This window comes from Leucoraja erinacea, chromosome 33 (assembly GCF_028641065.1).
Source record: "Leucoraja erinacea ecotype New England chromosome 33, Leri_hhj_1, whole genome shotgun sequence".
NCBI classification, from domain to species: Eukaryota; Metazoa; Chordata; class Chondrichthyes; order Rajiformes; family Rajidae; genus Leucoraja; species Leucoraja erinaceus.
This window is the reverse complement of record NC_073409.1, coordinates 6,123,231-6,149,610: the sequence shown is the minus strand read 5'-3', so window position 1 is coordinate 6,149,610 and position 26,380 is coordinate 6,123,231. Positions and strand designations below refer to the sequence as shown.

The window sequence follows — 26,380 nt, the reverse complement described above, 5'->3', positions numbered from 1 at the left end:
AACCCACGCAGTTCACGGGGAGAACGTACAAACTCCCCACAGACAGCGCCCGTAGTCAGGATCGAACCCGGGTCTCTGGCGCTGTAAGGCAGCAACTCTACAGCAGAGCATCTATGTTCCAGCTTCTTGCTTTACAATCTCTATTGAAGTCAACAAGACCTAGGTCATGAAGGGGAACCTTCATGACCTAGGTCAATAGACAATAGTGCAGTAGGCCATTCGGCCCTTCAAGCCAGCACCACCATTCAATGTGATCATGTCTGATCATTCACAATCAGTACCCCGTTCCTGCCTTCTCCCCTTATCCCCTGACTCCGTTATCTTTAAGAGCCCTATCTAACTCTCTCTTGAAAGTATCCAGAGAACCTGCCTCCACCGCCCTCTGAGGCAGAGAATTCCACAGACTCGCAACTGTGAAAAAGAAAAAGCCCAAACACCACTTCTCTCCTCAATCTGGGCATTAGGTTCAGACAGAGTTTGAGGGCATGTCGCAGTTGAGTTAAATCTGTTGGTGGATTGTTTTCTCAAGTATAGGTCTTTGAACAATCTTTGTCCTGAGGTTTTAAAAGACATTCGGATGGATACATGGATGGGAACGGTTTGGAAGAATTGCAGGCAAATGAGACCAGCTTAGATGGCGCATCTTGCTCAGCCTTGTCCAGTGAAACTGAATATTTATACCACCGGGTTGTAAGCTGCCCGAGTGAAATATGAGGTGCTGTTCCTCCAATTTGCAAGTGGCCTGACTCTCAGTCTAAAGAATGGTCTCGAACCAAAACGTCACCTTTTCCTTTTCTCCAGAGATGCTGCCTCACCCGCTGAGTTTCTCCAGCATTTTGTGTCTATCTTTGGTGTAAACCAGCAACTGCAGTTCCTTCCTACACAGTTAGGCCATGGAGCCTGTTTCCATGCTATATGACTCTATGACACCATTAAAGTGGAAATACAGACAATTATAATTTCCTTAACTGAACGATACAAGCTGTGGTTGAAATGTTTGCAGCAATAATTCTTTACTTCCTATAATAATACTTTAAGTGTGGGCGGATTCCATCTTCAATAATATATCAACCTGTGAGATATGTTACTTATTAGTTCCAAATTCCTTATCACTATTTTAATTGGAAATTTTCATTATCAGTATTTCCAACTTAAGCTCTTGAGCTTCTCTTAGCCCGAGTCATTGGAAATTGGTTTAAAACCTCTTATTATCTTCATGTGTTTGTTTGCATCATAACCAATGGCTCTGACATTCACACTGCAACAGAAAGCACTCTGGATGATTTCATCTGGTACATAGAGTTCTCAAAATGTTCTGCGTTGGTGTATAATCAATAGATCCTTATAAACTTTGTGACAGATTGCATTGGACTATAAGTATGATTCAATTTCCAATGGACGTCTGAAACGTGTATTTATTCCTTCCTTCAGCTTATGAAAGTTTTGTCGCATTGTTATAATATTAGTTTCTAGAGCACACATTATGTTGCTTTCCTCACGAAAATAAAGTGCCATATTTTGAAGCAATTATTGAGTGTGTTTGTTCAGAATACTTTTTAAAAAGTAAGTGTTTCCATGGTAAAATCCATTTATTGCGTGGAATGTGTTGATGACATTTCTGCCAATCTACTGAGTCAAAGTAAAGCAAACTGATATATAGATGCCAAATCTACAAATGCTGACTGATTATAACCACGTTATCTCCTCGATCTCGCTGTCCCACACCGCAACTTTTTGCTTTATATCAGTTCCTTCTTTTGTATCAGTCCCTTTTTGCTTTAAATCAGTTCATTTAATCGGCTCTACCCTTGCCACACATCCAGCCCATCTAACAACCGTCTAACAACAAGGCTTTCCCATGTTATTCTCTTCCCTCGGTCCCTTCCCTAACTCTGTATTTTCTTTAAAGGTGACTATCACTAATCGCAACCTCTCCTGATATTCTGAAACATTAACTCTCTTTCCTTCTTCACAGATGCTGCCTGACCAACTGCATGTTTTTTGGTTCTATTTCATATTGTACTTGAGCTATTTGTATTTATTTGTATATCTGATCTATTTGGATAGCATTTAAAACAAAGCTTTTGCCGCAGAATGCTGTGGAGGCCAAGGGATATTTTTATGGTATAGATAGATAGATTCTTTATTTGTATGGGTGTCGGGGTTATGGGGAGCAGGCAGGAGAATGGGGTTGAGGGGGAGAGTTAGATCAGCCATGATTGAATGGCATAGTACACTTGATGGGCTGAATGGCCTAATTCTGCTCCTATCACTTATGAACTTTTCACTGTACCCCAGTATACATGACAATATTAAACCTAACCCTATATTTGTAGTAATATTTCGATTTTCTGTAAACATCACACGTGACTTTAAAATAAACATTTTTTTAAACTGAAGCCAAATAAATACTATTGTGAGCACACAGTCTAATATGTATATGACAACAGTTTTCCAATGAAACCCATAATGAGGAATGTCACAGTGTTTTGATTCCAGTATGAAGGACTTGCCTTCAGTGGAATCATATCAGCCCTGTTTTTTATCCATTTATTATGCTATGCCTTCCCCAAAGTCAACACCTTCACGTTCCTTGGTGTGCATATCTGTGAAGATCTATTCTGGGCCCAGCACATGGATGCAATCATCAAGAAAGTTATCAATACCTTTATTTCCTTGGAAGACTAAAATGAGATGTGGTAGGTTGTCAAATACACACTTGAATGTGTACAGTGGAGAGCATACTAACTGGTTGGAGCACAGCCTGGTTTAGCAACTCCAATGCCCAAATATGTAGGTAGACACTGCCTGGTTCATCACTGGTTTATCACTAGGATCTACAGCGCTGCCTCAAAAAGGCAGGTAATATCATCAAAGACCCCTATTTCATTTCACGACCACTGTCGGGAAGAAGGTACTGGAGCCTGAAAACTGTGACCACCAGATTCAATAACAGTTTCTTCCCTGCAGCCATCAGGCTCTTAAACACTGCACAACAGTGTGGCACAGTGGCGTATTGGTAAAGCAACTGCATATTGCAGCGCCAGAGACCCGGGTTCAATCCTGACTACGGCTGCTGTCTGTACGGAGTTTGTACGTTCTCCCCGTGACCTGCGTGGGTTTTTCCTCCCTCACTCCCAAAACGAACATGTTTTTTAGGTTAATTGGCTTGGTGTAGATGTAAAAATGTATCCCCAGTGTGAGTAGGGAAGTGTAAATGTGCGGGGATCACTGGTCGATGCGGACTTGGTGGGCCATCTCTAAACTAAACTAAAGATTAACTTTAACAACTGAGATCTTCTATAGACTGTGCCTTTGGTTGCACAACAGATTGGTCGTGGCAGGGTCATTAATTAATTGTATTAATGATTATTATATATTTTCATCTGGGTGTTATTTGCGTCACAGACCTGATAAGCTGCAGCAAATGAGAATGTCTTTGTTTCAGTGCCCGTACATATGACAATTAAACACTCTTCACTCCTGCAGATGTCTAAAAAGAGCTTATTCGCAGCTCAGGGCATCAATCATCAAATGTATTAAGCATCCAATGTTTGACGGCTCGCTGTCGGGAGAGTGTTTGCTGATGTGATTTGGTACACACGGGATCTTTTGTTCAGCATTTAATGTGTTTGCAACATGGAACTATAATGTGAGGTGCCGAGCCCCGGCGGTCAATGAAATGGAAACTCGTTTGCACACAGCCCACAGCCAACAAATGGACCGAATAACCTTCATCATCGTTACTTTCTTGCATGTCTTACATTCATTAGTTCCATATCTCTCTCTAACCACCGTCTAAATCTCTCGTTTCCCGTTCCCCTGATATCAGTCTGAAGAAGGGACTCGACCCGAAACGTCGCCTATACCGTTTCTCCAGAGATGCTGCCTGACCAGCTGACTGTTTCCCTTGTCATCGTTACTTTTTTGCATATCTTTCATTCATTGTTCTTCATCTCTCCACATCACCGTCCATGTCTCTCGTTTCCCTTGGCCCTAACCAGTCTGAAGAAGGGACTCGACCCGAAACTTCACCCATTTCTTTTCTCCAGAGGTGCTGCCGAGTTACTCCAGCTTTTTTGTGTCTATCTTCGGTTTGAACCAGCATCTGCGGTTCCTTCAACACAGATGAAAACGCCAGATATATTTCTATCGCCCAGCTGAGCTGAGGGTTTGTTTGTGTGTGTGTGTGTGTGTGTGTGTGGAGTGACGCAGGCGGGGAGAGAGTTGACGCACAGAGGTTGGATTAGCATCCAGTCCCCACCTCCTTGTTGTATTCAGCCCTGGTGTACCTGCTCCAGCGGCACCGCTGTCCAACGTCCTGAAACTGCAGCCAGCACTTCGCTTCGCCTCGCCTCGCCACCGCAGCCATGCCTCTCAGACACACTGTATGTGTCCTCCTCTTGCAGGCTGCTGCATTGGTGCTACATCAGGTCAACGCATTCCCAACTCCTGCAGGAGCCCAAGGTAGGTCCCGGTTCATCTGCGTTTAAAAAAATAGCACTGGGATTCGATGTGCAGCAAGGAACTGCAAATGCTGGTTTGAACCGAAGACAAACGCTGGAGAGACTCAGCGGGACAGGCAGCATCTCTGGAGGGAAGGAATGGGTGACGTTTCGGGTCGAGACCCAACAGTCCGAAGAAGGGTCTCGACCCATTCCTTCTCTCCAGAAATGCTGCCTGTCCCGCTGAGTTTCTGGGATTCAAGGGGTGACTGTGTATCACGAACGCAGATTAACCTCGCCAGATTAATCCACCGCAGTTAAACTGAACGGATGAGAAGGTTGCATTCCAGCGAGTCCTTTGTGTGTCGGGGTGTAGCCAGCAAAACGGCGTTGCTATTGTTCCCGAGTTATCTCTGTAAATCTGGCCATGGTCAGAGTTTGTGTCGGAAGGAACTGGTTTAAACCGAAGATAGACACAAAAAGCTGGAGTAATTCAGCGGGACAGGCAGCATCTTTGGAGAGAAGGAATGGGTGACGTTTCGGGTCGAGGCAGGTTGATCAATATTTCAGCTCAGGGCTTCACGCTTTGTTCAGCCCAGCGACCTGGTCGGGGATATGCAGACCGTTCTATTCTCGGGACGGTAGATGGAAGATATACAGGAGGCCGCTCGGCCCGCTGCGTCGATGCTGGTCAAATTGAGATGTCAATGGGTCCAGGCGATTTATCCGCATTGGGAAGGTTTCAGTCACATTTGTTTAACGGTGGGGCTGTCAAACGCAGCCAGTTTTCGGTTCTCAGGTCACGGCGAGGGAGGCGATTACAAGTGGCATCACAATCTTTGATACTTTAATCTTAAACTAATTAAAAAATCTCGGAATCGTCGCGTGGGACAAGCATTGCTGACAAATGACCTCTCTGTGGAACAGCCCCAGAATAGATTGCGACGTGCAATAGACTCTACATTCAGTCACACGGCCAGTAACGTCATTTTATCCAGAATGAGTATAGCCTTGCGACTTGGTACCGATTTCCATTTGTCAAACTGGTAAGAACTATTGTTCAGTCTGAAGAAAATATTCAGTCTGAAGAAAGGTCCCGACCTGAAACGTCATCCATTCCTTCTCTCCAGAGATGTTGCCTGTCCCGCTGTTACTCCAGCTATGTGTGTCTATCTTCGGTTTAAATCTGCAGTTCCTTCCTACACATCAAATACTATTGTTTCAGCTCACAGTCCACATTGACTGCAATGTTATAGCCATTGCACCTTGTGTAGGAAGAAACCTTCTGAAGAAATGTATCGACCCGAAACGTCTCTAGAGATGCTGTCTGTCCTGCTGAGGTACTCCAGCATTTTGTGTCTGTGTTCTTGCTATTGAGGGAGAGCAACGTAGGTTTACAAGGTTAATTCCCGGGATGGCTGGACTGTCATATGCTGAGAGAATGGATCAGCTGGGCTTGTACACTCTGGAGTTTAGAAGGATGAGAAGGGATCATTGAAACATATAAGATTGTTAAGGGCTTGGACACAGGAAACATGTTCCCGATGTTGGAGGAGTCCAGAACCAGGGCCACAGTTTAAGAATAAGGAGTAAGCCATTTAGAACGGGGAGAGTGGCGAGTCTGTGGGATTCTCTGCCTCAGAGGGTGGTGGAGGCAGGTTCTCTGGATGCTTTCAAGAGAGAGCTAGATAGGGCTCTTAAAAATAGCGGAGTCAGGGGATATGGGGAGAAGGCAGGAACGGGGTACTGATTGGGGATGATCAGCCATGATCACATTGAATGGCGGTGCTGGCTCGAAGGGCCGAATGGCCTACTCCTGCACCTATTGTCTATTGTCTATTTACCATTTGCACCTTGGTCTGTTGGGTATTCTGGAAATAGAGATGTGTTGGACAGGCTTAGATTGTTTTCTCTGGAACGCCAGAGGCTGAGGGGAGACCTGATAGAAATATATAAAATTATGAGAAGTTTAAATAGGGTCAACAGTCAGAACCCTTCTCCCAGGCTGAGAAATGTCAACGACTACAGGGCACAGATTTAAGGTGAGAGGGGGCAGATTGAAGGAGATGCCTGGAACACACTGGTGATGGAGTCAGGTACAATTTTTAAGAAAGAACTACAGATGCTGGAAAATTCGAAGGTAGGCAAAAATGCTGGAGAAACTCAGCGGGTGAGGCAGCTTCTATGGAGCGAAGGAATAGATGACGTTTCGAGTCAGGTACAATAGTGTTTTTCAGAGGCTTTAGGATGGGCACATGGATGTGCAGAGAATGGAGGGGTTGTACCAGATGCAAGCAGAGGAGAATAGTTTAACCTGGCAACATGTTCGGCACATACATTGTGCACTGAAGAACCTGTTTCTATGTTCTATATTCTATGTTCTATGTTCTATGTGCATCTTCTCCATACATTTCTACTCACGTTTATTCCATTCATTTCAGACAAAGCTGTATCTAATCTGGAGTTATCAGCAGAAAGACCAGTGGAAGTACAGGTAAATGATGCCATGCAGCTTTACACATGAGCTTCGATCAGTTGGCTCCCACTTTCACCTACTTTTCACCTACAATTAAAAATCATTTCAATTTAGACTATTGTCACGTGTGACGAGGTACAATAAAACATTTTTCGTTGCGTGCTATCCAGTCGGCGGAAAGACTATACATGATTGCAATCGAGCCGTCCACAGTGTACAGATACAGGATAAAGGGAATTAAGTTTAGTGCAAGATAAAGTCCGATCCCTGATGGTACACTTCGCTTTTTAGATTGCCCTTGCAATTGTTGATATTGTCCAGAACAGTCTAATCATGTCTTACAGAGACATTTAGTGTTGACTGCCACTTGGTGTAGATACATACTCTGCATAGTCAACCCTTCTGTGGAGAATCCCTTGGATTTATTTTCGGTGAATCTCCGATGTATTGTGTGCAGTTTTGGTCTCCTAATTTGAGGAAGGACATTCTTGCTATTGAGGGAGTGCAGCGTAAGTTCACCAGGTAAATTCCCGGGATGGCAGCACTGACATATGATGAAAGAATGGGTCGACTGGGCTTGTATTCACTGCAATTTAGGATGAAAGGAGATCTTATAGAAACATATAACATTCTTGAGGGATTGGACAGGCTAAATGCAGGAAAAATGTTCCCGATGTTGGGGGAGTCCAGAAGCAGGGATCCCAGTTTAAGAATAAGGGGAAGGCCATTTTTGACTGAGATGAGGAAAAATGTTTTCACCCAGAGTGATGTGAATCTGTGGAATTCTCTGCCACAGAAGGCAGTAGGGGGCAATTCACTGGATGTTTTCAAGAGAGAGCGAGATATAGCTCTTAGGGCTAACGGAATCAATGGATATGGGGAGAAAGCAGGAACGGGGTACTGAAAGCAGGAACGGGGTACTGATTTTAGATGATCAGCCATGATCATATTGAATGGCGGTGCTGGCTCGAAGGGCCAAATGGCCTACTCCTGCACCTACTTTCTATGTTTCTATGTTTCTACGTGACACTTTGTTACTTTCCTCCCCCTCCAGGAACTGGACGGCCACTCATCATCGACAGGTAGACATAAGGTTTTTAGTTTACGAATACAGAAATTCAATCTGGTCTTCACTTGTCACTTTTTATCCTTGCTGAACAAATCACATTTGATATCCTTGCAGAGAACAAGGTCCCCCTGCAGAATGACTCGTTTGCGGATGACCTCATGCTGCTGAAATCATTGGCGGAGAAAGAAAGTGAGAAGTCGGGGGACGTCAGCAAAGACTCTCCGACCAACGTCTCCGCTCCTCCCGCCCGCAGTGTCAATTCCACCAAAAGCAGGAGACTCGTTCACGATTACGACGATTCCACAAAGAATGCAATGGATTACAAAGATGAAGGTTTCTTCCTCTTGCTGACCTTTCATTTGCCGTGTATAACAGAGTCATAGAGTCATACAGCATGGAAACAGGCCCTTCAGCCCTACCTGTCCAGATGCCCCAACTACGCTGGTCCCATTTGCCCACGTATGGCCTTTGTCCCTCTCACACTATCCTATCTGTGTACCTGTCCTAATGTCTTTTAAATGTTGTTTTTGTACCCATCTCAATTACCTCCTTTGGCAGTTTATTCCATTTACCCACTGCCCTCTGTAAAAAAAGTTGCCCCTCAGGTTCATATTATATCTTTCCTCTTTTAGTTTAAGTTTAGAGATACAGAGCGGAAACAGGCCCTTCGGCCCACCGAGTCCACACCAACCAGCGACCACCCTGTACACTAACACTATTCTACACACTGGGGACAATTTACAACTTTACCGAGACCGATTTGCATACAAACCTGTACGTCTTTGGATTGTAGGAGGAAACCAGAGAACCCGGAGAAAACCCACGCAGGTCACGGGGTGAACGTACAAACTCCGTACAGACAGCACCCGTAGTCGTGATCGAACCCAGGTCTCTGGTGATGTAAGGTGCCACCGTGCCGTTCTATCACCTTAAACCTACGCCCTCTTGTTTGTGATTCCCTTACCACAGCTAAAAGACTCTGCGCATTCACCTTATCTGTTCCCCTCATGATTTTAGACTGCTGATACACAATGATTGATGATACTACTATCTTTTCATTTGTATTGAGTTTGTCTTTACATACACAAGGCTTGCTAGTTATAGACTTATGATTTACTGGTTCATCGGTTCTAAAATAATTTGCTTTAAATGACATAATGTGCTCCAAAGTTATTTATCTTTGCAGATGACCCTGATGGTCTACACCAGTTGGATGGAACACCCTTGACTGCCGAAGACATTGTCCAGAAAATCGCCAATAGAATTTACGAAGAAAATGACAGAGGAGTGTTTGATAGAATCGTTTCTAAACTCCTAAACCTAGGACTGGTAAATGTTTAGTTTAGTTTACTTTAGAGATACAACGCCCTTCTGGAAACAGGCCCTTCGGCCCACCCAGTCCATACCGACCAGCGATCCCCTCACACTAGCACTATCCTGCACACACTAGTAAGTCTTTGGAGTGTGGGGGGAGACTGAAGATCTCAGAGAAAACCCATGCTAACCTGTACGTCTTTGGGTTGTGGGAGGAAACCAGAGCACCCGGAGAAAACCCATGCAGGTCACGGGGAGAATGTTCAAGCTCCGTACAGACAGCACCCGTAGTCAGGATCGAACCCGGGTCTCCGGCACTGTGAGACAGAAGCAGCAATTTTACCGCTACGCCACCGTGCCGCGCAAAATGTCTCAAATTTAAGAGTTAATATAGCATGCAATCAAAGAAGGAAAGCCATTATGCAGGCAGAGATTAGCAGGAGGGAGAGCAGGGGTAATCTTACCCTGTTCAAACGCTTTGATTCAGGTCCACGCTGAAAGCCTCTTTGTTACCTCACTGACAGTTAATTAGCGAACCGTCCGTGCCTCAGGGAAATTAGAGGAAAAACTGCAGGAGAATCACATTTCATTTACAAAATGAGCAGAGATGAGCAAAATAAATTGAATCCAAGAACTGTAGAAAAAGACTTCTCCCTCCCCGCTGCTCCCCCACCCCCAACACCATTTAACATTCACAGCTGAGCTTCAACTATTACAAGATTGGTGAAGGTGTTTGTTATTTGTGGCTCTTTTCTGCATGAAGATATTAGACAAAGAGAATCATGCTGGCAGATAATGGGAGTTCTCATTGCAGATGGAACAGCACAGAGTGAACACATGGGCACTTGGAAATTAGACAATTGTGGGGGGGGCGGGGGGGGGGGAAGCAACAAACTGAAAGCGGGTATTGCTGTGTCTATCTGCATCTCTGACAATGCTGACATGCTCTTCTGATAGATAACAGAAAATCAGGCGGACAATCTGGAAGAAGAAGTTGCCATCTCTTTGCAACAACTTATCACCAATGAAGCCCATAAGAATGAAGTCAGGGATGAAAATGATGATCTCCCTGTTCTGAAGACAGAAGCCGACCGGCGTGATCGAGACAGGGAGGAGGACGAGGTAGGATCATTGAAGCACGTAACTAAGATAGATCCCTCGTGTGTGTAAACCCGGATACAAATGACAGTCGTGTAGAAACCCTAATAGTTTTAATATAAAAGAAGCACATTCACCATCTTATTATTTTCTCAAGTTGAATTTGGTCATAAGTTCATGTGATAGGAGCAGAATTAGGCCATTCGGCCCATCATGCCTATTCCGCCATTCAATCATGGCTGATCTATTGTTCCCTCTCAACCCCATTCTCCTGCCTTCGCCCCATAACCCCTGACACCCGTACTGGCAGTGTTTGTCCACATATAACTTGCTTTGACCAGCCCTGACCATCAAAAATATCTAGGTGCTGAACAGTTTTTCATAATTTTGAGATTAAATGCCAACCCCTGTGCTGTTGGAAAAAGAAGATCAAATATAAATTAACAGGCAGAATCCCAGGGAGGATGCCTGCACATATGCCCTATAGTTTGATATGTCAGGATATTCACAAATCTTTCCGCAATAAGTTGGGCAAGAGTGACAGCGCGGTTTAGAGTAACAACGCAGAAACAGGTCACCTTCGGCCCACCGAGTCCACGCTGAGAAGTGATCCCCGCATATTAACACTACCCTTCACTCACTAGGGATAACTTACATTTTTTACCGAAGCCAATTAGCCTACAAACCTGCGCATCTTTGGAATGTGGGAGGAAACTGGAGCATCCGGAGAAAACCCACGCAGGACACGGGGAGATGCTGTATGTTAATGGTGTATGGCAGCAACTCTACCGCTGTGCCATCGCTGTGCCACCGTGTCGCCCGCAGAGATGGGTCATTGCCGGGCAGAAGCGTGGGCATAGATTATATTTAGAGAAGAATACAGTCGTCAGTAATCGCCTCCATTTCTGATTACATAGTGTCAGCTAGTCAAAGAGAGATACAGCACAGAAACAGGCCCTTCGGTCCATCAAGTCCTTGCCGACCATCAACCATCATTTACACAAATCCTACACTGATCCACTCCAATTTTATTCTCCCCGCATTCACATGAATTCCCTCCAGATTCTATCCCCCACCCTCACACTAGCGGCATCAGACAGCGACCAATTAACCTACAAACCCGCACGTCATTGAGATGTGGGAGAGCTGGGACCAGAGCAGCTGGGGGAAACCCACGCGATTACAGGGAGAACATGCAAACTCCACACAGACCGCACCCGAGATCGGGGTCCAATGTGGGTCTCTGGTGTTGAGAGGCAGCAGCTCTACCAGCTGTGTCGACCCTTGCAAATGGGGCAGATGGAGCAGTCAGTGGATCGAGGACCCTATTGAGAGGAAGCTCTGGGGCTGTGATCATTGTCCTCCTGTGACCAACACCATCTACCTTTCTGTGAGGCTTAACTCCAACCATTTGAGTCTTTTCGCCTTGATACCCATTGGCTTCAGATAAACAAGGGTTCCTGGATCAGTATGAAGGAACTGCAGATGCTGGTTTATACCGAAGATAGACACAAGTGCTGGAGTAACTCAGCGGGATAGGCAGCATCTCTGGAGAAAAGGGTTCCTTGATGCCACACTTAACTAAATGCTGCCATCTCTTATCACACCTCAGGAACTACATGCTTTGGTCCACTCCTGGATGTTAATGAGGTTGACGTTCACTGATCCTGGTGAAATCAAAATATTTTCCATGGCTTCATAAGTTCATAAGTGATAGGGGCAGAATTAGGCCATTCGGCCCATCAAGTCTAATCTGCCATTCAATCATGGCTGATCTATCTTCACCTCATTGTCCTGCCTCCCCCCCCATAACCACTTTGGTTCTTTCTGCTTTCCCTTCTGTACGGGTTTTTGAGCAGAGGCTTATGTTTGCACGGCTTTTTTCTTATTTCCTCGCTTCCTCCACAGAAAATCGCAAAAGCTGCAAAGAAACAACGCGAGCTTGTGAAGAAGGAGAGAGACCGGACACCCACCATTAACAAGAACCAAGGAAACAATCTGCCAGTTGCCCAGGACATGGATGATCTTCAATACTTTCCCAACTTCTACAACCTGCTGCAGAGTTTAAACACAGGTAAGTGACAAATCCTCGTCCTCCTCCACTGTCAGAGAGAGGCTACACACAAATTGGAGGAGCAGCGCCTCATATTCCGCTGGGGCAGCTTACACCCTTGGGGGTCAGAGCGGTGCAGCAGTAGAGTTGCTGCCTTACAGACCCAGGTTCGATCCCAACTATGGGTACTGTCTGTACGGAGTTTGCACGTTCTCACCGTGACCGCCTGGGTTTTCTCCGAGATCTTTGGTTTCCTCCCACACTCCAAAGATGTACAGATTTGTAGGTTAATTGGCTTGGTGTATGTGTAAATTGTCCCTAGTGTGTGTGGGATAGTATTAACGTGCGGGGTGATCGCTGGGTGGGGCCGAAGGGCCTGTTTCCGCGCTGTATCTCCAAACTAAACTCAGTGGTAACTCCTGTATTCCCTCCCCCTCCCCCGCCCTAGTTATCTTACCAGTTCCAATGTTCACATCCTTGTACCCCTCTCGTTAGTACATCCTCCCCAGCCCACAATGGGCCATTCTGGATTCCAACCCTCCTGAGATCATCTGTTGCCAGCGTTGATTTGTTCCGGCCCTTTCCCACCTCCAGTACAATTCCCCCCCCCCCTCCTTCACCTCCACCTTTCAGTCTGAAGAAGGGTTCCAACCCGAAACGTCACCAATTCCTTTTCTCCAGAGATGTTGCCTGACCCGCTGAGTTACTCCAGCACTTTGGGTCTATCTTCGGTATAAACCAGCATCTGCAGTTCCATCCGACACATTGGGAAATCGGGATGAATTCTGTAAGGAAGGGGCTGAGAACAAGCAGTGTTCACTGGTATTAACGTGCAAACAAGGCGGCTAATCAAAGCCACTGGAGAAGTACAGTGAACACTGCTCTGCTCCTGCAAGAATGGTGCTTCTATTAACAGCAAACCAATTTCTTCTTCCTCGTGTCCGGCCATCTTCTATATCACGTCTTTCCGGTCGGTCAGTGACGGCTGACGGTCGGTGGTTGCAGAATTGGCTACTTCAGTCGGTCACTGTGGTACAGTTTATGTCGTCAGCGTTGCCCGGGATGCGCCACATGGAGGCTTCTGCTTGCGTCCCAGCAAACCAACATGTCCTTGCAATTAGTAATTTCCAACAGTCCGGGAAAAAATATATATGTACGGTGTGAGAAATATTTAAGTAAGTAAGTTTTTTGGCCAAGTATTCACATACAAGGAATTTGTCTTGGTGCTCCGCCCACAAGTAACAACATGACATACAGTGACAGTTACGAATCTCAGAAAACACTAAACATTATTAATAATAAAACATGAATGATAAAACACCATTGATCAAGCATGTGAACCAACAAAATACCAGATCAAAGGGAGGCTACAGATTTTTGGCTGTTGAGTAGAGCAACTACTCGTGGATAAAAACTGTTTTTATGTCTGGCTGTGGCAGCTTTGACAGTCCGGAGTCGCCTTCCAGAGGGAAGTGATTCAAACAGCAGAATCTTGTTTGCTGCCTACAACCTTTCTTTCACTAAAAATTATATTTTACAAATATTACTCAGCTTTTAATTATTGTTTCTTAAAATGTGAATAATTTTCCTTTAGTACAGCGAGAAAAGAGGCCCTTCGGCCCACCGAGTCCGTGCTGACCAGCGATAGTATACTAACACTATCCTACACACGAGGAACAGTTTACAATTGTTACCGAAGCCAAATGACGCTACAAACCTGTAACTCTTTGGAAACATAGACATAGAAACATAGAAATCAGGTGCAGGAGTAGGCCATTCGGCCCTTCGAGCCTGCACCGCCATTCAATATGATCATGGCTGATCATCCAACTCAGTATCCCGTACCTGCCTTCTCTCCATACCCCCGATCCCCTTAGCCACAAGGGCCACATCTAACTCCCTCTTAAATATAGCCAATGAACTGGCCTCAACTACCCTCTGTGGCAGAGAGTTCCAGAGATTCACCACTCTCTGCGTGAAAAAAGTTCTTCTCATCTCGGTTTTAAAGGATTTCCCCCTTATCCTTAAGCTGTGACCCCTTGTCCTGGACTTCCCCAACATCGGGAACAATCTTCCTGCATCTAGCCTGTCCAACCCCTTAAGAATTTTGTAAGTTTCTATAAAATCCCCTCTCAATCTCCTAAATTCTAGAGAGTATAAACCAAGTCTATCCAGTCTTTCTTCATAAGACAGTCCTGACATCCCAGGAATCAGTCTGGTGAACCGTCTCTGCACTCCCTCTATGGCAATAATGTCCTTCCTCAGATTTGGAGACCAAAACTGTACGCAATACTCCAGGTGTGGTCTCACCAAGACCCTGTACAACTGCAGTAGAACCTCTCTGTCCATACTCAAATCCATAGAATATTTGGAGTGTGGGAGGAAACCGGAGAAACCCCACACAGTCATAGGGAGAACGTACAAACTCCATACAGACAGCACCCATAGTGAGGATTGAACCCAGGTCTCCAGCGCTGTAAGGCAGCAACTCTATCGCTGCGCCTGGCACCATTCATTTACTGCCAACCCCCAACATCTGGTTCATTGAAACGTTGCCTATTTCCTTCGCTCCATAGATGCTGCCGCACCCGCTGAGTTTCTCCAGCAATTTTGTCTACGTTCAATTCTCCAGCATCTGCAGTTCTTTCTTGAACATTTAATGATTAAAACAGTGTGGTATTAATGCCAGGTTCCAATTACGTTGAGGAGGTGATTGCACAATTAATGAAAGAATCTTTTCTTTCTGCAAAATTGTAACTCTGCAAATCAAGATGACCATATCAAAATGGTGGGCAATGTTACAATATACGTTATAAACTGTCGTATGCAGCAAAAAAAACTGGAATTAATATTCTTTTAGAATCAATATTATTTTAAGAGCAGTCGCCTTCTGCTCCATAATCCCTGTATCAACAGCTATTTCATCCTTGTATCAAAAGCAATTAAGCAATCTCAATTAAAACATTGCTACTGTTCACAATATTGACATATAATTGAAATCCAGATCAATATTCCTTCTGGATTGGTTTAAAACTGTCCTATTTTGTATGGTGCATGCAGATTTTACCCAACCCACTTCAATATTTTTTTATTAATGCAGAGCAAGACGCAAAGGAGAAGGAAACATTGATAACCATCATGAAAACTCTAATTGATTTTGTGAAGATGATGGTGAAATACGGAACAATTAAACCAGAAGAAGGCGTTTCATACCTGGGTGAGATTACATTTAAATATACGCTGATTACATTTTATATTAGTGTCTAATGATCAAGAAGTGCATTAATAAACAACTTCTCTGGTAAGAAGCAAGGAGAGGGAAGAATTTTTTTTCACTCCTTACAATGCTATGTACGACAGTGATCGCAACTTCTACTGAAGTGTGGATGGCCTTTGGCTCGCTAGGAGCTCATCCGCCCTTTGACAGGTCTTGTTTTTGGTGCTGCTGGGGGTCCACAGCCCCCTCCTCACCTGGAAAACCAGGTGGGGGAGACAGTTTGGTCGCCGACTATCCGACCACGGAGCAGGTAGCACGGGATTACATTTGTACCCGTGGCTCTGGGGAACGCCCCCTGACCTGACCTAAAAAGTGCAAGGTCTTGCATTTTAGAAGTCAAACCAGGCCAGGACCTTCCAAATGAACGATCGGCCCTGAGGAGTGTTGTAGAGCAGAGGGATCTCGGATAAAATGTATATAGTTTCTTGAAAATAGCATCATAGGTAGATAGGGTGGTGAAGATGGCTTTTGGCATGCTGGCCTTCATTAGGCAGGGAATTGCATATGGAGATTGGGACGCTGTTTTACAGTTGTGCAAAATATTAATAAGATCGTGCTTGGAGTATTATGTTCACTTTTGATAGAAACAGAGAACACCAGCTTAATTAGTTCAGTTTAGTTTATCGTCACGTGTACCAAGGTACTGTGAAAAGCCTTTGTTGCGTGCTAACCAGTCAGCGGAAAGACAATACACGATGACAACTGAGCCATTCACAGTGTACAGATACATGACAAAGGGAATAACGTTCCGTGCAAGGTGTGGTTCAGTAAACTCCAATCAAAGACAGTCCAATGAAGTACCTAGTACAGTAGCTCAGGACTGCTCTCTAGTTGTTGGTAGGATGGTTCAGATACTCTGAGATACTCTGCAGGATGACCAGCGTCTGTGAAGAGAAAATGAAGAGAGGGTTTCAAAGTTTAGCAAATAGTTCATGGATTTGGAAAAGTATCAGCATGCAGAGAGTGGACTGTATCATGCCACAACTTAAAATAGAACCTGATAACTAACAACTACATTCAGCAGTCGACCTGAAACGTCACCCATTCCTTCTCTCCAATGATGCTGCCTGTCCCGCTGAGTTACTCCAGCTTTTTGTGTCTAACTACATTCAGAAGGTAGACACAAAAAGCTGGAGTAAATCAACGGGTCAGGCAGCATCTCTTGAGAGAAGGAATGGGCGACATTTTGGGTCGAGACCCTTCTTCAGACTGAATTTCATTGTTTGACATGATGCTTCCATTCACAGAGTAAACAATAAAAATATGAAGTGAAACCTTTATACCTTCATCTAATGCCAGAGTGGCTCGACAATACTTGCGTTAATTACAATGGATCGATGCCGATCATTTATTTTTCAGCTTTCCGTTCTCAGCCTCATATTTTCTAATTTAATAGGTTAAAATAAAGTGAAGTACTTGACAAATATTGTTCTAAAAACTCTTCGCATTTCCGGATCCTGTGTGCATCTGACAACAGCTGAGCAAACATTTGGATTGGAATTAATCTTACAGATGCCATTTCCTTCCTGCGATAACAAGTATTAGTTTAGTTTACTATTGTCAAGTGGACAGTGAAAAGCTTCTGTTTGCATGCTAACCGTTCAGAGAAAAGACTGTACAAGAATACAATAAGGTTGCCCACTCTGCACAGAGGGTACAATATTCAGTTGAAGATATAACATCACAGGGCAATTAAAGATAGTTCAAAGCTCTTCAATGAGGTATTGGCAAATGTATTAAATAATCAGTCACAATTTTTGGTTCAAATGTGTAAGCAATTTAAACTATTTCATAGTTTTTACTATTATAACTATTATTTCATATAGTATACCATTAGTATACTTATTAGTATATAAATTAGTATACTTTAGTATATGAATTGGAATACTTATAAATAGCATACTGTAAATAAGTATAGTAAACTTATTAAATATAATATACTAAATAATATACTTATTCATAACTGATAGGAGCAGAATTAGGCCATTTGGCCCATCAAGTCTACTCCGCCATTCAATCTATCTTTTCCTCTCAACCCCATTCTCCTGCCTTCTCCCCATAATCCCTGACACCCTTACTAATCAAGTAGTAAATAATATACTATTATTTGGAATAGTATTAACTGTTACTAAATATAATATGAATTTGCTATTCTACAGCACCAAATCAGTTTGGCAGGTTGCAGTAATTAATTTAATTTGTTGATTTGTAAGCAAAATATTTGACTGCAGTCTTTATATACATTGTTGAAACTGAGAATATATACTGTATACATATAATGTTTAAACTGCTAAAATAAAATGAGGAATGAGTTCCCGCTGGAACAAAACGTCACAAATGTTGGATACTGGAAAGGGCAAAGCAAACCAGAGTCCAGTGTTTGAGTGGCAACAACATTATGTTTTATGGCCTCGAAGTTGGAGAAGGAAGGGAATTATGAGTAAAGGTAGCTTGGAGGCATTGCTGACAAACAAGTTCATATTATAAAGTTGCATTTGCAGTCTGCTATAATAAGGAGGGAGTGTATAAACCTGGATAAGAGCAGCATTGAACACGATTTGGGGGTCGACAGCCATTTTAGCTCTCAGGGCATGTTGTCGTCTGCTCATGCAGGGGAGTTTAGTTTAGTTTGGTTTGGTTTGGTTTAGTTTGGTTTAGAGATACAGCATGGAAACAGGCTCTCCGGCCCACCGACCAGTGATCACCCCGTACACAAGCACTATCCTACAGTCTAGGGACGATTTTCAATTTTTACCAAAGCCAAATTGATCTACAAAACCTGAGTTTTGTAGATTAACTCTGAAGAGAGCTCTGGCAATGAAAGATTCTGTCAGAGCAGAAAGCTAAGCCTGTTTGATAGACAAATGTGTCAAGATATATGGTTAAATGTTTTTGGAGGAAACAGAAGTAAACACCAAGTAAAGATTGTGTTCCCCAGTTGTTGTGTAATCCATCTACAGTTTTAATCTCTGTCAAGACACAAAGTACTGGAAGAACTCAGCAGGTCGGGCAGCATCTGTGGAGGGAATGGACAGACGACAGTTTGAGTTGGGACCCTTCTTCAGACCGAGGACATGGGGGGTGGGGGAGAGAAAGCTGGAAAAGAAAGATGTGATGGGCCAAAACCTGGCAAGTGATAGGTGGATACAGGTGAGGATGGGGGGAGGGGGGGAAGGGGGGACGGTGGGCTGATTGGCAGATGGGTGGAGTAAGTGACAAAGGCTACAGGTGAAAAGGATACAAAAGGGCATCAGAAATAAGGAGAGAAGAGGTGGAGTGAAATGTAAATTCCTCATCAGACATGTAGACATGCATGGATAGTAAAGGTTGAGAAGTTAAAAATAATTAAAATGAATTTTAATGGAAGTCATTTAAAATACTATAGTGTAGCTTATGCAGGTGTGATTAATACAAGGTTCTGCAACGCTGGCAATTAACTGCAATTTTAATCTGTATTGCATGTGGAGTTGAGCAAATTTCATAAAGTCATACATTAGGAAGAATGCAAAGAATTATTTGCCATTAATTTCAATCAGTGATCAGCATTTCACTTTAAAATTCACCTTCACAACCCCCAATGGCACACAGAACCATTATAATGCCATTACTAACCAGAGAGCAGACCTAGACTTACTGGAAAATATATCAAACTGAGATTAAATATTAATTTTGTTGAAGCAGAAGATTTGCAGCTGAACCTTTAAACCACAGGATTTTAAAGCTATCTTTATTAAACATTATAAAATATAACGTCACCCATTCCTTCTGTCCAGAGATGGTGCCTGTCCTGCTGAGTTACTCCAGCGTTTTGTGTCTACCTTCCATTTAAACCAGCATCTGCAGTTCCTATCTAAAAGAAACATGGTGTGCTTTGTGTGAAATCTCCCACGCCACTGAGTGAAAATGACATCTCCTGGCCAACGTCTCAACTGATTCTATTGATAGCAAATTAAATACCGTTTTTTTGTACGACAATGCTCATGGCTGTCTATTCTTTGGCCTCCTCTCTACTTCAAAAATTTAGATTTAGAATAATTAAATATTATTTTGACACATTTACTAAGGTCCAGTGTTTTGAATAGTATCCAAACCGATATACCATACATTTATGCAATCAGTTAAACTTAAGTACACACCTAAGGGGAAGATACAGACTGTCTGTACCTAATGTTTGGTTGTACACAGTAATATCTATTTTAAGTAATGATTTATGGAGATTAATAATATTCAGGGAAGGTTCATTTCCCAATTATAAAACACCACAGTCTTGATTAAAATGAGTGCAGGTTTTCAGAAAACAGAGGAACGAGATTGCGAGCCAGACCCAGTAATGTTTAGAAACCTGCTTTGTAATTAGCAGAAGATAGACACGAAAAAGCTGGAGTAACTCAGCAGGTCTGACAGCATTTCTGGAGAAAAGGAATAGGTGACGTTTCGGGTCGAGACCCTTCTTCAAACTGAAAGTCAGTGGGAAGGGAAACGAGAGATGTAGACAGTGGTATAGAACAAATTAATGAAAGATATACAAAAAAGTAACGAATGATTAAAAAAGCAGGCCTTTGTTGGCTATGGGCTAGGTGAACATGAGTTATAGACAATGAAACTCACCAAGATGACATTGAAACTGATACAGCGACTAGGGTGAGGGAGGGACGGAGAAAGAGGGGATGCAAGGGTTACTTGAAGTTAGAGAAATCAATATCACATCACTGGGGTGTAAACTACCCAAGTAAAATATGAGGTGCCGTTCCTCCAATTTGCGTTTGGCCTCACTCTGACAATGGGGGAGGCCCAGGACAGAGAAGTCAGTGCAGGAATGAGAAGGAGAATTAAAGTGTTTGGTAACCGGGAGATCAGGTAGGCCCAGGCGGACATGAGCGGAGGTGTTCAGCGAAACGATCGCCCAGTCTGCATTTGGTCTCGCCGAGGGCTCTTCCCTTGAACAACGGATACAGTAGATGAGGTTGGAGGAGGTGCAATTTGCAGGCATGATTAACAGTGTTCCTAACAATCAAAACATCCCAATTACAGATTGGCCAAACTGTTTGAGCAAGATCAGCATGTTGCTGCAAATACTAAATGGTCAAATAAACACCTTCACCCTAGGATGACAGTTGCTATGGCAACTAATGTGCTTGGTATGGTCCTCAGGGAATTAGCAAATAATGCATTGGTTGCTGAGATACTGATCCTCCATTAGCCTGCAGCCAACATCTCTACTTGAGATTCTGCTTTTACTGAATATTCACTGTGATTCAGCTGTTATTTGAAGTTTTAATGATCTGCCTTTAAACAATGGCTGTTATTTCAATTTGCAGCTGTGACATTTACATAAGCAGTTCCCGAATGCACTTAATTCACTCCAGAGATTAACCCTAAACTGAAACGCCAAGTGTAGAACTGAATTTGAGATCCAGTTCCACCATCACCACTATGTCTATGAATCTCACAAATTTGTTGTACTTCATTGAGTTATAATTGAAGTAGGGACGCAAGAGACTGCGGGCCCAGAAATCTTGAGCAAAACACAAAGTACTGGAGAAACTCAGCGGGTCAGTCAGCCTCTGTGGAGGGAATGAACAGATGGTGTTTTGAGTCGAGACCCTTCTACAGACTGAAGTGGAGCAGTAAAGTGGAGACACAAGAAACTGAATTACATTGCATACTTGTGTTAGACACAGGGTTGCAAGGTGGCGTAGCATTAGTGCCGGAGACCAATCTCCATTTAGAACGGAGACGAGGAAACACTTTTTCTCATAGAGAGTGGCGAGTCTGTGGAATTCTCTGCCTCAGAGGGCGGTGGAGGCGGGTTCTCTAGATGCTTTCAAGAGAGAGCTAGATAGGGCTCTTAAAGATAGCGGAGTCAGGGGATATGGGGAGAAGGCAGGAACGGGGTATTGGTTGGGGATGATCAGCCATGATCACATTGAATGGCAGTGCTGGCTCGAAAGGCCGAATGGCCTACTGCTGCACCTATTGTCTATTGTCTATTGAGACCCGGGTTCCATCCTGATTATGGATAATTAACTGTACGGAGTTTGTACGTTCTCCCCGTGACCTGCGTGGGTTTTCTCCAAGATCGGTTTCAGCCCACACTCCAAAGACGTACGGGTTTGTAGGTTAATCGGCTTGGTATGAATGTAAAATTGCCCCTAATGTGTGTAGGATAGTGTTAATGTGCGGGGATCGCTGGTCAGTACAGACTCGGTGGGACGAATGTTTCCGTGCTGTATCTCTAAAATAAAAGTAAAGGGGATATGATTTCCTTTAACTTCAACTAGAAGGCTGAAAATCATCCAGAGATAATGCATTAGTGCAGGAGGTTATCTTAAGACTGCTTCTCTGTTCAAGATATACACTGTAGGCATTGTCCCCTCCGAACAAGTGACCATTTGTTAGGATAGTTTATAATTAGGATCCCTTATCTGGAAAAATGTGTCAGGAGTAATTGGGACGCCAAAATGGAGTCTCTTGCATCTGGACTGCTCTGTGTGTATACTGCACTAACTGGGGTACGGGGATTGTCCTGCAAATTTGTATGAAAGAAATGTATTTCACTGTACCTGGTACACATAGAAACATAGAAAATAGGTGCAGGAGTAGACTATTCGGCCCTTCGAACCAGCACTGACATTCAATATGATCATGGCTGATCATCCCAAATCAGTACCCCTGTTCCCCATAATCCTTTGATTCCGTTAGCCCTAAGAGTTACATCTAATTCGCTCTTGAAAACATCCAGTGAATTGGCCTCCACATCGAATGGCGGTGCTGGCTCGAAGGGCCAAATGGCCTACTCCTGCACCTATTGTCTATTGTCTAAATTAGTTTGCAGACTCAAGGATCTGTGGACGTTGGAATCTTGGGAGAAACACAAAGTGCTGAATGAACTCAGAGGGTCAGGCAGCATCTGTGGAGGGGATAAAAAGCGATATTTTGGGTCGAGATGCTTCTTCACATTAATGCTGATGTTTAGGGTTGGGACACCTCTTCAGACCTAATGAGGGTCTCAACCTGAAACGTCACCTGTTCCTTTTCTACAGAAATGTTGGCTGAGCCGCTGAGTTACTCCAGCAGCTTGTGTCTATCTCTGGTATAAACAAGCATCTGTAGTTCCTTCCTACACAAGGAAAGGTCCTGAACCAAAACATCATTGGTCCATTCCCTCCACAGATGCTGACTTACCCGCTGAGTTCTTCGAGCACTGGGTGTTTCCAATGAGTTTTCCCTGGGTTTATATTAACAGATTGCGTTGAATAGAAGATGCATGATTTTGTATTATTACTGAAGTCACTCTCTTTTCCCGGCAGAGAATCTCGATGCAATGATCGCAGTGCAGACAAAAAACAAGCTCGGCAAAGTCAAGCCCTATGCCATAAGTAAGGAAACAGAAGGTAAAATTGGAATCTATGTTTAAATCTATTGGGCAACATAGTTAAAACAAAGCCATTTCTTCAAGGATGGTTTTTTGTGCCAATTTTTAAAAATTAACATGAGATCTAATCACTTTCTGCAGGTACGATCGATGACTTAGACAGCACAAAGAACTACGTAAAGCAGGACAAAGAGACGGCCAATTCTGAGGATTCCACGAAAGAGATAGTGGAAGAAACAGAAGAGGAGAAAGGTGGGCAGTTCACTCGTTTAACAACACGTCTCGTTTCTCTGCATGAGGACCGACTCAGTCCAAATTATTGACAGTGTCATTTCTGTGAAAGAGCCAAACAGGAAATGGTGACATAGGCAGCGCAGCGGTAGAGTTGCTGCCTCACAGCGCCAGAGGCCTGGGTTCGATCCTGACTATGGGTGCTATCTGTACATAGTTTGTACGTTCTCCCCGTGACCACGTGGGTTTTCTCCAGGTGCTCTGGTTTCCTCCCACACTCCAAAGACGTACAGGTTTGTAGGTTAATAGGTAAAATTTGTAAATTGTCCCTAATGCCTGTAGGATAGTGTTAATGTGCGGGGATCGCTGGTCGGCACGGACTTGGTGGGCCTGTTTCCGTGCAGTATTTCTAAACTAAAGTAAAATGAGATTACAAGCACAAGTTAACAGGGGAGTGGGATATACAAATATAGAATGGAGACACAAGGAGCAAAACACAAAGTGCTGGAGTAATTCAACGAGTCAGGTTGCATGTGTGGAGAGAATTGACACGCAATGTTTCGGGTCGGGACAGTAGGGGGGTGAAAGTTGGAAAATAGAGGTGGGGGGGGAGGAGTAAAGCCTGTCAAGTGATAGGTGGATACGGGAGATGATGGGGGGGGGGGGGGGGGGGGGAGTGGCAGATGGGTGAAGGAAGTGACAAAGTCTTGAGGTGACAAGGAGACAAAAGGGTGTCAGATAAGGAGAAAAGAGGGGGTTTGAAATGGAAGGTTGGATAGGAGAAATGGGTGGAACTGAGGCGAGGGGAAAAGGGAATAAAAGGAAAATAGGACTTGGGGTAGGAATTGAGTGTACGGAGGAGGGTAAAGGAGCAAGGTGAGTGGGAAATGGGTGGAGGTGGGGGGGCAGTGGAAAAAGAGGGGGGTAGTGGTGTATTACTTGAAAATGGAGAATTCAATCTTCATACCGTTGCGTTGTAAGCTGCCAAAGTGGGACAACGAGGGACTGTGTCCATATCTTTGTCTTGTGTACACTTACAAATCAGAAGATCCAGATTAAGTGATGGTTTGCAGATAAACCTCTTCGCAGATCCATTTGGAATGGGCGTGGAGAGACATTGAAAGAGTCAACGGTATGATGGAAACAAGCTGTCATCACCAGTGGCTCACAGGACGCAGTTTGTTTGATGGGATTGGGCAGAGAATGGATGGAGCTGGTGCGTTTCCAGTCGTGAGGCAGAGATATAAAAGAACTGCTCAATGCTTATTGTCCTGGATGTGCCTTTTGAACGTCAGTGACTGGAATAGATTTAAGAACTGCTGAAAGCACACTGACGAGTGAGCATCTGCATTACTGCAGGTGTCTCTCTGTGCTGAGCCAGCCTGTTCTTCTTATAAATAGTATTATTGTGTCAAACAGCACAGAATCTGACCCTTCAGAAGTTTGGTTAACTTTTTATGTGTGTCGAGCATTTTTTCCATTCAAACTTTTAATGCCATTTTAATGATACAGAATAATTTTGAATTGAATAGAATTGAATACTTTATTGCCACACGTGACCAGTCACAGTGAAATTCTTTGCCTGTGTACCGTGCCAAGGTATGCAAATAACCGCCACATATAAAGGGCACTGACAAAGTTACAAAGTCACCCGGTTCTCCTTTGTCCTCCCCCCTCTCTCACGGTGGTCCCTCCACGCCGGGTCCTCCATTATTCCCGGCAGCATGTCCTACGACTCCCACTTGCTCTGTCCGCGACCGCCGCACCTTCAACGACCGCCGTCCCCGACCGGCGCCCACATCGACGCCAGAAACACGTTTGACAACTTCACTTATTGGCAAATAACATGTTTGACAAGTTTACTTCTGTTAATAATTTGTTATCCAAATCTGAGGAAGGACATTATTGCCATAGAGGGAGTGCAGAGAAGGTTCACCAGACTGATTCCTGGGATGTCAGGACTGTCTTATGAAGAAAGACTGGATAGACTTGGTTTATACTCTCTAGAGTTTAGGAGATTGAGAGGGATCTTATAGAAACTTACAAAATTCTTAAAGGGTTGGACAGGCTAGATGCAGGAAGATTGTTTCCGATGTTGGGGAAGTCCAGGACAAGGGGTCACAGCTTAAGGATAAGGGGGAAATCCTTTAAAACCGAGATGAGGAGAACTTTTTTTCACACAGAGAGTGGTGAATCTCTGGAACTCTCTGCCACAGAGGGTAGTTGAGGCCAGTTCATTGGCTATATTTAAGAGGGAGTTAGATGTGGCCCTTGTGGCCAAGGGGATCAGAGGGTATGGAGAAAAGGCAGGTACGGGATACTGAGTTGGATGATCAGCCATGATCATATTAAATGGCGGTGCAGGCTCGAAGGGCCGAATGGCCTACTCCTGCACCTAATTTCTATGTTTCTATGTCTATGTTTCTATGTTATTCAAGGATAGCCAACTCTATATATATTTCCCGGCACAATTCTAAGCACGCAGTTAACAAGGACATACATTGCACACTATCAGTCATGAGAGTGTTGACTTCCAGAAACAAAATGTTGCCTCTTGCATTGTCATAATGGCCTGAACATTCCCCCTACAGTAAACCCTCGTTATTGACAATTGTCCCCTATAACTGGGTGTGGAGGTTAATATGAACTAGTTTAACCCAAGGCCATGTGGGGGGGGGGGGGGGATGTTAAACCAGTGGGGTTTCACAGGGTGGGGAGCCGCAGAGTCCTCAGCCCCACATGCAGTGCACCAGGGACAGGCCTAGTCCTCACGCCACCTTCATGCTGGTCGCTCTCTCCACCAAAGATCACGGAACTCCGTTCTATGATCTTTGCTCTCTGCTCCCATCCCGTAAACACACCACGTGGCGCCAGCTAGTGAGGTAACCTCATGGGGGTGGGAGGGGGGGTGGAGGCGGTGTATTGGGAGCCACGCTCTGTCACCAGGTGACTGGCGCACGTTGCCAGAACGAAGCAGATGCAGGCGCGGTGGCGTTTGTTGCATCCAGCACCTCTGGTGGGCCCCACATTGGTGCAGCCGCT

The 26,380-nt window shown here is 44.2% G+C and overlaps 2 protein-coding genes across 2 annotated transcripts in view; one reads left to right on the top strand and one right to left on the bottom strand.

Moving 5' to 3' along the window:
• Positions 1-3,973: 3,973 nt before the first annotated feature.
• scg3 (secretogranin III) overlaps positions 3,974-26,380 on the top strand; it is a 28,655-nt gene continuing 6,248 nt past the window's right edge. The window contains exons 1-10 of the mRNA XM_055661107.1: positions 3,974-4,467; positions 6,887-6,939; positions 7,976-8,003; positions 8,105-8,323; positions 9,177-9,319; positions 10,262-10,426; positions 12,311-12,476; positions 15,556-15,672; positions 23,043-23,126; positions 23,249-23,359. Of these exons, the coding sequence (XP_055517082.1) occupies positions 4,371-4,467; positions 6,887-6,939; positions 7,976-8,003; positions 8,105-8,323; positions 9,177-9,319; positions 10,262-10,426; positions 12,311-12,476; positions 15,556-15,672; positions 23,043-23,126; positions 23,249-23,359 (1,183 nt within the window). The 5' untranslated portion in view covers positions 3,974-4,370. The remainder of the gene's footprint in view (positions 4,468-6,886; positions 6,940-7,975; positions 8,004-8,104; positions 8,324-9,176; positions 9,320-10,261; positions 10,427-12,310; positions 12,477-15,555; positions 15,673-23,042; positions 23,127-23,248; positions 23,360-26,380) is intronic.
• Positions 16,022-26,380, bottom strand: part of lysmd2 (LysM, putative peptidoglycan-binding, domain containing 2) — a 53,657-nt gene continuing 43,298 nt past the window's right edge. Inside the window, exon 4 of the transcript XR_008726093.1 lies at positions 16,022-16,616. The gene's annotated coding sequence lies outside the window, so the exon portion shown is untranslated. The remainder of the gene's footprint in view (positions 16,617-26,380) is intronic.